We start from the raw sequence: 11,920 nt of genomic DNA, 5'->3' as shown, positions 1-11,920 counted from the left end.
GTTACCTTATTGTGGTCGCTTTCCAAGATTGTATAACTGAGCTCTGTTACTGCAAAAGAAACAGGGATTATACACAAGACAGCTCCTTACAGGATGGAAACAGAATACACATTTAAGTGTGAAAAACCAGGAAGAAGGTGATATTTAGTCCCAGTGGATGTTAACAGTGCACATATCCTTCTCCAGGGCACTGCACAATCACACCTATATAGTGGTAGTCAAGCCTCAGAAACAAAAAAACCAAATGGGCTGGCACACCTTGTAGTATTGTCACTTGCTGTGAACAATCAAATGTTCCGGCACAGCAGATTCTTTTAATCTTTAGTTGTTCCTTACATCTTCACCGACATCATACTCATAGTGTTATCCAGAACGTGTTTCACAGATCGTGTGTAAGATATGGTTGTGGCAGTGCATAGTTTTTCATAAAGCATACAATAAAGTTGTCTTTTAATTTTTAGTTACAGAGCAATTATTGCAGATATCAACAGATAACCTGCTGGTATCCGCAATCACGCACACTTTTTCCACGCAAGGTAACAATTACTGCAGGTATTCACATCCACGCAGACCTCTAGCTGTTTGAAGAGTTCTGTGTGCCATAAGGCAAATACCTAGGTTTGCTCCTCAGTATAAAACAACATTTAAATGCACACACTTCCATTTGGCTGTTATGTTTCAAAAGTTGTCTTCCGCAGAATTTAAATAGCAGGATGTGGGAATATGTAGTTAAACAGAATTTCATGAGTGCAGTAGTGTAAACTGTGTGACACTTTTCTCAGAGTAATGTGTATTTCCTTAATGCAGCCATTGTATGTACAATACTATTTTAAAACTGAAGTTAATGTGTTGAGTGATCTTTCAAGATGAAAACAGAAAAGGTTATGATGTAATGAGAAGTTATTTGTTATATCTCATTCTAGAATAATATATTAATATATTATGACCATGGGTATTCCAGGAAGGAAGGAAACATGAAACAATAAAAGATAACCTATCACTTGTAGTGAATGAGTGGTGCAGTCACAGGAAGGAAGGAAACATGAAACAATAAAAGATAACCTATCACTTGTAGTGAATGAGTGGTGCAGTCACACTTTAAACATCACAAAATCACACTAACCCACATACACATCTCTGCAGCCATGGCAATCATGCTTATGAGTGGCTTCTGGGAGAGATGAATCAGGTTGGCAGGGAAAGGATTGGAGATGTCAGGATGGGAGAAGACACTGGGACAAGGAGGGCTATTGGGAAGTAGAAGATGAGATGGACTGCTCTCAGCAGCAGTGACAAAATTTGAATAAATTCATGTAACGATCACACATAAGATGGTGGAGAGACTACTACAAAAAGAACAAAAAGTCAAAAGTGAAGTGTTTCTGATACTTTCTACGCCCATTATTCACCTGCATGGGAGTATTCACCGTTTCTAATTTTTTGTTTGTATGCCAGCCCACATGGAACCCTAAAAATTGGTGGCAAAGAAACTGAACACGTAGCAGAGGCAACATTTTTTGGGAGTTTGAACTGACAGTAAACTTCAGTGGTGCCACCACATATAGAAAGTGCTAAAAAACTGGACAGTCTGCTAAGTATCCAGCAATCTCATTTTCATTTGATACAAACACGCTGAAAGCTATGTCTCATGGACTTGCATATTCAGTAACAGTAAATGGCATCCTTTTTGGGATGGCTGCTCACAAAATAATTTTCCTTATAGAAAAATAAGAGTAATGAAGAGAGTACAAATGCAATCAACCACCACATATATATTCAAAAAAAATAAATACATCGCCAGTGCCCTGTATTTACACTCTACAAACTCTCCTTTCTCCAAAAAAACATAAATCTGTTTGTGACAAACGGAGAAATGCACAACCATAACATGTGAATCAAGGCAAACATTCATCTGATGTGCCAAAAATTCAACAGAAATCATGATGTGATGACAAATACAGGCAAGCCCACTCTTCAACAAACTATGCCCATCAATCAAAAGAAAACCAAAACTTTATACTGAAAAGCAAAAGAAATCCTAATGAAACACACATTTTATTCAGTTGCTGAGTACCTGAAAGCAAACTTGTATTAACTATATGACCCCAACCTCATGCCCTATATAATTTAAATCTTGAAAAAAGTATGTTCTGAAAATATTAATTTCCTTTCTTTCGTATCCTGTTAGAATCATACATGTACTAGTTGTCTTGTATACTGTACATCCATACATTATATGATGCAAGGGCTAAGCAAATAAAGTAAAATTTAACATATGATACATTTTAATGTAAAGAGGCATCTAAATCACTGGGTTTCATTTTAATTAGAAATGAAATTAGGTAGATATTTATACTTTGTACAATAATGACTGGCAAATGTTATCATAAATAGCTTATCAGTTTGCCAAATTAACATAAGCTCTGCTTGAAAGAAAGACATTTACAGAGACATATACTACAAAAAGACATACATATCTGAAACCTAAGTGCAGAACTTTAAGTAATATCATTCAAGCAATTTTTGCTCTTGAGGAAGTTTTCCCCCTTGAGAACATGTTCAGGTTTTTCTTATTAAAAAATTCAATGTTCAGTACTGTGACACATGGTCATTAATTCAGCAGACCAACTGATAAACTCTGCATCACAAAATATTTCATAAAATATAATCCTATCAAATAGACTAGTAATACAGATATGGTACAAAAAGTCACAAATTCAGCACATCAAAATTGGAGTTTATTCCATTCAGTCACTGATATGCTGTGAATTTATGGATGATTACACATACAATAAAAATCTGAGCATTATACAAAAATCTGATGTCATACACCTTGCATAAATTTTAGATGGTGAGTAAAATCCAATAAAAAGGTCAAAATAATATCATTTTATCTATTTAAAGCTTCAGTCCCTTTCTGCAACTTGCTATCACAGTAACTTTGCAAGTGCAGGAATCCAGTTCATTAATTCCCATCACACTTCTCATTAAACAGCTTTCGTCTTATAAATTCTAGAAACATGTTTCCAATACTGAACAGAACTTCAACATATCTAGCTGCTATAAAATATAATTTTCTTAAGTACTACAGTTTTCAACACAATAACTGCAAAGACTTTACACCATCACTGATTTTAAATCATGAGATGGCATCCAAAATAACTAATGCGTTTTGTCTGCATATATCCATACTATTTGGACATTGCACAGTTCTCCCTGAGTTTAAGCAAATTCTTCTTTATTCCTATGACATATCCCACTACTTCATACTCTATTAATTAACGGCACATACTTGACATTACAAACCATTTCATATATATGTAAGCGTGTGTTTAAAAGCAATTCCTCTGAAACTTTTATGTGAAAACTCTTACGAGTTTGTCCACATATGGAGTGCTCTCTCCTACAGTATGGCAATGCCAGACCACACATGAGTGCTGGAACTTCTGCAACAATGCAACTCCCTCATTTAATTGTCACTGATGATCCTCCATGCGATTTTCATATGTTTCCAAAACTTAAAAGAGCACCTTTGGCGACTTCAACTAGATACTGATGAAGTGGTGCAAACATTCTACAGTGATGGTATCAACAAAATGGTCTCTCATTGGGAGAAATGTGTTCTTGCCAGGGTGACTACGTTGAGAAAAAAATATGTAAACATCAAGATTAAAGATGTTGAAGGTTAACAACATTTGTTTCATTTAAAAAGCTTTAAGAGTTTTCACATAGACAATACAGAGGCATTATCACTTTTCAGAACACACTTTGTGTGTGTGTGTGTGTGTGTGTGTGTGTGTGTGTGTGTGTGTGTGTGTCAGAGAGAGAAAGAGAGAGACCAAATTAATTCCTAATTCTCTTGCACAGAGTTAACAAACACACTAATGCAAATATGTGCTAATAGAAATTCACAAAGTGCTATTAGTTGTTGGAGGAAGATAGTACAACTGTGGTCACCCACTGTCAAGACCCTGTCTACAAGGAAATACTACATAAATTGAGGGGTTGTTGAAATACAGCACACCTGTGAAAAGACTTAAATGTCAAAAGCTGCTTTGGATGTCATATTAAGTGTTACACAGTCATTGTGTTCTAGTATACACCACAAGGTTTTTGTCAGATGAATTTCTTATATCTGCACAAGAAAATGTGGGTGGAATATGACAAAAAATAAGAACATTCTCAAATAGTCAGAGGGATACAAAATGGTGAATGAAATAAAAATTCTGCAATTTAGTATGAAAAAAAGCCTACAACTTTTAAACACAAAGCATTCTCTCCACCACTTTATACTTTCTGGACAGACTAAGCCAGAAAGCTTAGTAATTTCTGCTACAAACAACAAGCACTCAACACGACTCTGTTTCGTTTTGGGGAAAAGAGAAGGGTTATGATAAACAAACGAACACTTAGCAAAAAAAAAGTATTTCAATTATTCAAGTCATTTTGAAGGCATTTTGTTTGTGTGTTTCAAAATGAGTGATGAAGCAATGACTCAACAGAGAAAAGGTACAGCTCCCCATTATAAAGCACCCAGCTCATTTGTGGAACCAGCACTGCAAAAGGACAGCAGAGCTTGCTTTCTCACACAGCTCCTACCACAAAGGCAATCACAGCTGTACGGAGCTCCCACACTCCACAGACTCTTCTGTTACAAACTATGGAAAGTATTCACAATAGTAACCAACTGATTCTCTATTTCTTGGCTGAAATAATCTACATGTGCTCTGTGTGTTCATGCTCCAAACTGATTCTGATTTATGGGTCTGAACCTCTTCATCTCCTGTCGGAATTTCATACATGCTAGTTTCTAACTTCTGCTATAACTATGATATTCAGTGCCAACAGACCTTTATAACTTCCAATACTTTCCTCCCTTTCATCCACAAATGTCATGATTTTTTTCTAGACACATCTCTAATGTCGACTGCAAAACATATCTCCTGCTAAATTAGTAAAAATTCCCAATGGATAAGTTGAATGACATATCGACTTCATGTATTTCATATTTTTTTCTGATACACTTGCAAGACAATGATGAAAATATGTCTATAACAATATTTTACTTTCAGCTGCCTCAATTGAATTGATGGCATTGTTTTAACTGGTATCCCTGATTTTGTTTTTTCTGTGTCATAGTGGCAAACCAATAAATAGTTTTATAATCAGAATGCTATGAATGGAAATTTCATTGGAATGTTCTCTGATGTTCTCTCACACTGCATAAATCTGATATGGTAGAAAATGAAGATATGACCAGAACACTTCACTTTTACAACTAAGTGTTGCAAAATGGAAACTGACCTTTATAATCTCCTTGAGGTTGCTACAACATTCTCTGTGAAGAGATAACACTGCCCTTGTCAAAGCATTGACTGAAAGCACCAATACCAATTTGATCTAAGGAAGGACTCAAAAATTTTCAGCTTTCACCAGAAGAAAACATATTCACTCGAGACTGTGTAACTGAATGATGATTTGTTAAATGTGGAGCATGACTGTTTGCCACAAGATGATGTGGTGCAGCAGCTGCTAAGCAAGATGCCAGTACATTTCGACCAGTGCCTATGCTTACTCCAACACTGTGGTTTTGAGTATTGTGCCCCAAAGATGGCATCTCTGTAAGAAGCCGATGCTGTGCAGTTCCATTTATACCTGCACTTTGAATTCCTACCTTAACTTGTGGAACTCCATCTAACAAGTTACCTGCTCCATCTTCTGCCCTCACACCACCATTTCCACCAAAAATAATTTGATGCCAATTTTGCTGGTGCTGGTTTGGAACACTCAGAGTCTGATGAGCTGCTGCAGCTGCCAGGAGTGGATGTGCATGGGGATGACCATGTGAATGAGCTGCTGTCACCTTTGAACCATGAGTGTGACTATGTTCATGATCTGGTCCATGTGTTTGTCCATGAACTGTGTGAAGTAAAAGCGGGCGGTGCTGATGAGCAGAAGTTGGTGCTACATTGTGCAAGTGGGGTTGACTCAGTGTCGCTGATGGCATCATAGTACCCAGATCACTGGCTGTCTGTTTACTTGACTCTTCAGTCATAGTATGACCTATCCATTTTTGGTTGTCTTCTGACTCTCCTAGCTTATTGTGGCAGAGAGCCATGTGATGGTCCAACTTCGGTCTTCGGTCGAATCTCGCTCCACACAACTGACACCTGCCAGCAAAGTCAGACAGTTACAGAATTTCAACATGAAAGGTAAGAAATTCATTCATGTAAGAAATAGTGATGGCAAATGATGCAAATAACTTTGTACTGTTAGCTTGTTTAACTATGCTTATATTTTACATGATAAATTACTACGAATATTTCCCATTAAGTAGAGTAACTGATATGAAAGGTTACAGCATATGGTACAAAAACCACGAGAAATGTAAATCAGAGAAGCTGGACCGAGATTCAAAGCCTGCTCCTCCCAAAACTTAAAATACTGGCTAAACCATTGTGCTACACGACTCAGTTGATAGGAAGGTATTGAAACAAAGGAAGATGAGGCACATGATCTGATTAAAAGCTATACCGGATACAAGAACTACATTAACACAAGTATACAACAAAAGCCAGTATACCAATGAATAACAGTAACAATGTAACACCATGGGACAAATGAAGGAAATGGTAATACAGAAAATATTCATCTTCTAAGAAACAAAACTGATGATGTGGACTGGAACAAACCATCAAAGATCTTGAAATACAACTGATGAAGACAGAATAGAAAGTAAAAAACAAGACTGATTTTGCATTCTGTCAACAACTAAAACTGACAAAACATACCTCCAGCTAAATTACTAAAAATTCCCAATGGATACGCTGAATGGCAGATCAACTTCACATACTTCATATTTTCTTCTAATACACTTGCAAGACAGTGATGAAAATATGTCTGTAGTAATATCTTACATTCAACTGACTCAACTGAACTGATGACATTGTTTTAACTGGTATGCCTGATTTTTGTTTTTTGTGTGTCATAGTTGCAAATAAGTAAATACTTTTAGAATGAGAATGCTATGAATGGAAATTTCATTGGAATGTTCTCTGTTACAGAACATACAAGCTTGGATTGTGGAAGGAAATCAGTTACTTCCTTTCCAACAGCATTTGCCTTGAGCAATTCAGGGAAACACAGAAAAACTGAATGTGGATGCCCACATGGGAATTTGAACTGCCATCCTTGTAACCGTGTAGTCAGCTTCCTCTTTTTAAGAAACCAAACAATTTTGAATGTGTACAAAACCCAATCTGTGAACACAGAAATAAAAACAAATCTAGATTTAGGAAAGGGGTAGGAGTAGGACAAGGTAGCTTTCCAATCATACCATTTATTTAATCTTTTCAGTAATAGAGCAGTGAAAAATTAACATTGTCAAAACCAAGATGATGATGCTCCAGAAACGAAAAGAAAAATGAATGGTTGACAAAAGTTAGCATAAATAAAGTGCAACATACAGGTAACTTCTACACAGTATAGTACAAAAGACAACTGATCTGCATGAAAATAAAAGTGATTATGTCATCAAACATGTGTTTTACAGAAAGATAACAAATACATGGACCCCCCATGAACCATGGATCTTGCTGCTGGTGACGAGGCTTTTGTGCCTCAGTGATACAGATAGCCATACCGTAGGTGCAACCGCAACGGAGGGGTATCTGTTGAGAGGCCAGACAAACATGTGGTTCCTGAAGAGGGGCAGCAGACTTTTCAGTAGTTCCAGGGGCAACAGTCTGGATGATTGACTGATCTGGCCTTGTAACACTAACCAAAACAGCCTTGCTGTGCTGGTACTGCGAACAGCTGAAAGCAAGGGGAAACTACAGCCGTAATTTTTCCCAAGGGCATGCAGCTTTACTGTATGGTTAAATGATGATGGCATCCTCTTGGGTAAAATATTCCGGAGGTAAAATAGTCCCCCATTCGGATCTCCGGGCGGGGACTACTCAAGAGGACATCGTTATCAGGAGAAAGAAAACTGGTGTTCTACGGATCAGAGCGTGAAATGTCAGATCTCTTAATCGGGCAGGTAAGTCAGAAAATTTAAAAAGGGAAGTGGATAGGTTAAAGTTAGATATAGTGGGAATTAGTGAAGTTCGGTGGCAGGAGGAACAAGACTTTTGGTCAGGTGAATACAGGGTTATAAATACAAAATCAAATAGGGATAATGCAGGAGTAGGTTTAATAATGAATAAAAAAATAGGAGTGCGGGTAAGCAACTACAAACAGCATAGTGAACGCATTATTGTGGCCAAGATAGACACGAAGCCCACGCCTACTATAGTAGTACAAGTTTATATGCCAACCAGCTCTGCAGATGACGAAGAAATTGATGAGATAAAAGAAATTATTCAGATAGTGAAGGGAGACGAAAATTTAATAGTCATGGGTGACTGGAATTCGATAGTAGGAAAAGGGAAAGAAGGAAACGTAGTAGGTGAATATGGATTGGGGGGAAGAAATGAAAGAGGAAGCTGCCTGGTAGAATTTTGCACGGAGCATAACTTTCATAGCTAACACTTGGTTCAAGAATCATGAAAGAAGGCTGTATACATGGAAGAATCCTGGAGATACTAGAAGGTATCAGATAGATTATATAATTGTAAGACAGAGATTTAGGAACCAGGTTTTAAATTGTAAGACATTACCAGGGGCAGATGTGGACTCTGACCACAATCTATTGGTTATGAACTGTAGATTAAACTGAAAAAACTGCAAAAAGGTGCCATTTTAAGGAAATGGGACCTGGATAAACTGACTAAACCAAAGGTTGTAAAGAGTTTCAGGGAGAGCTTAAAGGAACAATTGACAGGAATGGGGGAAAGAAGTACAATAGAAGAAGAATGGGAGCTTTGAGGGATGAAGTAGTACAGGCAGCAGAGGATCAAGTAGGTAAAAAGACGAGGGCTAGTAGAAATCCTTGGGTAACAGAAGAAATATTGAATTTAATTGATGAAAGGAGAAAATATAAAAATGCGGTAAATGAAGCAGGCAAAAAGGAATACAAAGATCTCAAAAATGAGATCGACAGGAAGTGCAAAATGACTAAGCACGCATGGCTAGAGGACAAATGTAAGGATGTAGAGGCTTATCTCACTAGGGGTAAGATAGATACTGCCTACAGGAAAATTAAAGAGACCTTTGGAAAAAAGAGAACCACTTCTACGAATATCAAGAGCTCAGATGGAAACCCAGTTTTAAGCAAAGAAGGGAAACCAGAAAGGTGGAAGGAGTATATAGAGGGTCTATACAAGGGCGATGTACTGGAGGACAATATTATGGAAATCGAAGAGGATGTAGATGAAGATGAAATGGGAGATATGATGCTGCGTGAAGAGTTTGACAGAGCACTGAAAGACCTGAGTCGAAACAAGGCCCCGGGAGTAGACAACATTCCATTAGAACTACTGACAGCCTTGGGAGAGCCAGTCCTGACAAAACTCTACCATCTGGTGAGCAAGATGTATGAGACAGGCGAAATACCCTCAGACTTCAAGAAGAATATAATAATTCCAATCCCAAAGAAAGCAGGTGTTGACAGATGTGAAAATTACCGAACAATCAGTTTAATAAATCACGGCTGCAAAATAATAATGTGAATTCTTTACAGATGAATGGAAAAACTGGTAGAAGCCGACCTCAGGGAAGATCAGTTTGGATTCCATATAAATATTGGAACACATGAGGTAAAACTGACCTTACTACGTATCTTAGAAGATAGATTAAGGAAAGGCAAACCTGTGTTTCTAAGAGCTATTTACAATTTGTACGGAAACCAGATGGCAGTTATAACAGTCGAGGGACATGAAAGGGAAGCAGTGGTTGGGAAGGGAGTGAGACAGGGTTGTAGCCTCTCCCCGATGTTATTCAATCTGTATATTGAGCAAGCAGTAAAGGAAACATAAGAAAAATTCGGAGTAGGAATTAAAATCCATGGAGAAGAAATAAAAACTTTTAGGTTTGCCGATGACATTGTAATTATGTCAGAGACAGCAAAGGACTTGGAAGAGCAGTTGAACGGAATCGACAGTGTCTTGAAAGGAGTATATATGATGAACATCAACAAAAGCAAAACTAGGATAATGGAATGTAGTCGAATTAAGCCAGATGATACTGAGGGAATTAGATTAGGAAATGAGACACTTAAAGTAGTAAAGGAGTTTTGCTCTTTGGGGAGCAAAATAACTGATGATCGTCGAAGTAGAGAGGATATAAAATGTAGACTGGCAATGGCAAGGAAAGCATTTCTGAAGAAGAGAAATTTGTTAACATCGAGTATAGATTTAAGTGTCAGGAAGTCATTTCTGAAAGTATTTGTATGGAGTGTAGCCATGTATGGAAGTGAAACATGGATGATAAATAGCTTGGACAAGAAGAGAATAGAAGCTCTCGAAATGTGGTACTACAGAAGAATTCTGAAGATTAAATGGGTAGATCACATAGCTAATGAGGAGGGATTGAATAGAATTGGGGAGAAGAGGAGTTTGTGGCACAACTTGACTAGAAGAAGGGATCAGCTGATAGGACATGTTCTGAGGCATCAAGGGATCACCAATATAGTACTGGAGGGCAGCGTGGAGGGTAAAAATCATAGAGGGAGACCAAGAGATGAATACACTAAGCAGATTCAGAAGGAGGTAGGCTGCAGTACGCACTGGGAGATGAAGCAGCTTGCACAGGATACAAACCAGTCTCAGGACTGAAGACCACAGCAACAGCAACAACAACAACAACAAATACAAGTATAAAAACTGCTTTCTATGTAAAGGAAGAAACATGAGTTTGTTAACCACTGTTGAAAACTGAGAGAATTATGATGGAAATAGGAGTGATAAGAATGAAGATAATCTATACAGATAAAATCAATGAAAATGTTTTACAGGATATAAAGAAGAAAATCTCATGGGTACTACCTAGAAGCAGGAAACAACATTGTTTGGCCATTTACTGAGACCTAAAAGGCTTTTAGTATATATATAAACCAAGATGATGTGACTTGCCAAACGAAAGCGCTGGCACGTCGATAGACACACAAACAAACACAAACAAACACAAACATACACACAAAATTCAAGCTTTCGCAACAAACTGTTGCCTCATCAGGAAAGAGGGAAGGAGAGGGAAAGATGAAAGGATGTGGGTTTTAAGGGAGAGGGTAAGGAGTCATTCCAATCCCGGGAGCGGAAAGACTTACCTTAGGGGGAAAAAAGGACGGGTACACACTCGCACACACACAAATATATCCATCCACACATAAACAGACACAAGCAGACATATACAGAAGCAAAGAGTTTGGGCCGAGATGTCAGTCGAGGCGGAAGTGCAGAGGCAAAGATGTTGTTGAATGACAGGTGAGGTATGAGTGGCGGCAACTTGAAATTAGCGGAGATTGAGGCCTGGTGGATAACGGGATGAGAGGATATATTGTAGAGCAAGTTCCCATCTCCGGAGTTCGGATAGGTTGGTGTTAGTGGGAAGTATCCAGATAACCCGGACGGTGTAACACTGTGCCAAGATGTGCTGGCTGTGCACCAAGGCATGTTTAGCCACAGGGTGATCCTCATTACCAACAAACACTGTCTGCCTGTGTCCATTCATGCGAATGGATAGTTTGTTGCTGGTCATTCCCACATAGAATGCATCACAGTGTAGGCAGGTCAGTTGGTAAATCACGTGGGTGCTTTCACACGTGGCTCTGCCTTTGATCATGTACACCTTCCGGGTTACAGGACTGGAGTAGGTGGTGGTGGGAGGGTGCATGGTACAGGTTTTACACCGGGGGCAGTTACAAGGGTAGGAGCCAGAGGGTAGGGAAGGTGGTTTGGGGATTTCATAGGGATGAACTAAGAGGTTACGAAGGTTAGGTGGACGGCGGAAAGACACTCTTGGTGGAGTGGGGAGGATTTCA

The 11,920-nt window shown here is 38.4% G+C and overlaps 1 protein-coding gene across 1 annotated transcript in view; it reads right to left on the bottom strand.

Annotated features, from left to right (window-relative positions):
• Window positions 1-1,752: 1,752 nt before the first annotated feature.
• LOC124595323 (zinc finger protein 235-like) overlaps window positions 1,753-11,920 on the bottom strand; it is a 45,574-nt gene continuing 35,406 nt past the window's right edge. The window contains exon 4 of the mRNA XM_047134023.1: window positions 1,753-6,170. Within this exon, the coding sequence (XP_046989979.1) occupies window positions 5,423-6,170 (748 nt within the window). The 3' untranslated portion in view covers window positions 1,753-5,422. The remainder of the gene's footprint in view (window positions 6,171-11,920) is intronic.

The sequence above is a fragment of the Schistocerca americana genome, chromosome 2, assembly GCF_021461395.2.
Source record: "Schistocerca americana isolate TAMUIC-IGC-003095 chromosome 2, iqSchAmer2.1, whole genome shotgun sequence".
Classification (NCBI taxonomy): domain Eukaryota; kingdom Metazoa; phylum Arthropoda; class Insecta; order Orthoptera; family Acrididae; genus Schistocerca; species Schistocerca americana.
This window is presented reverse-complemented; position numbering and strand designations above follow the sequence as displayed.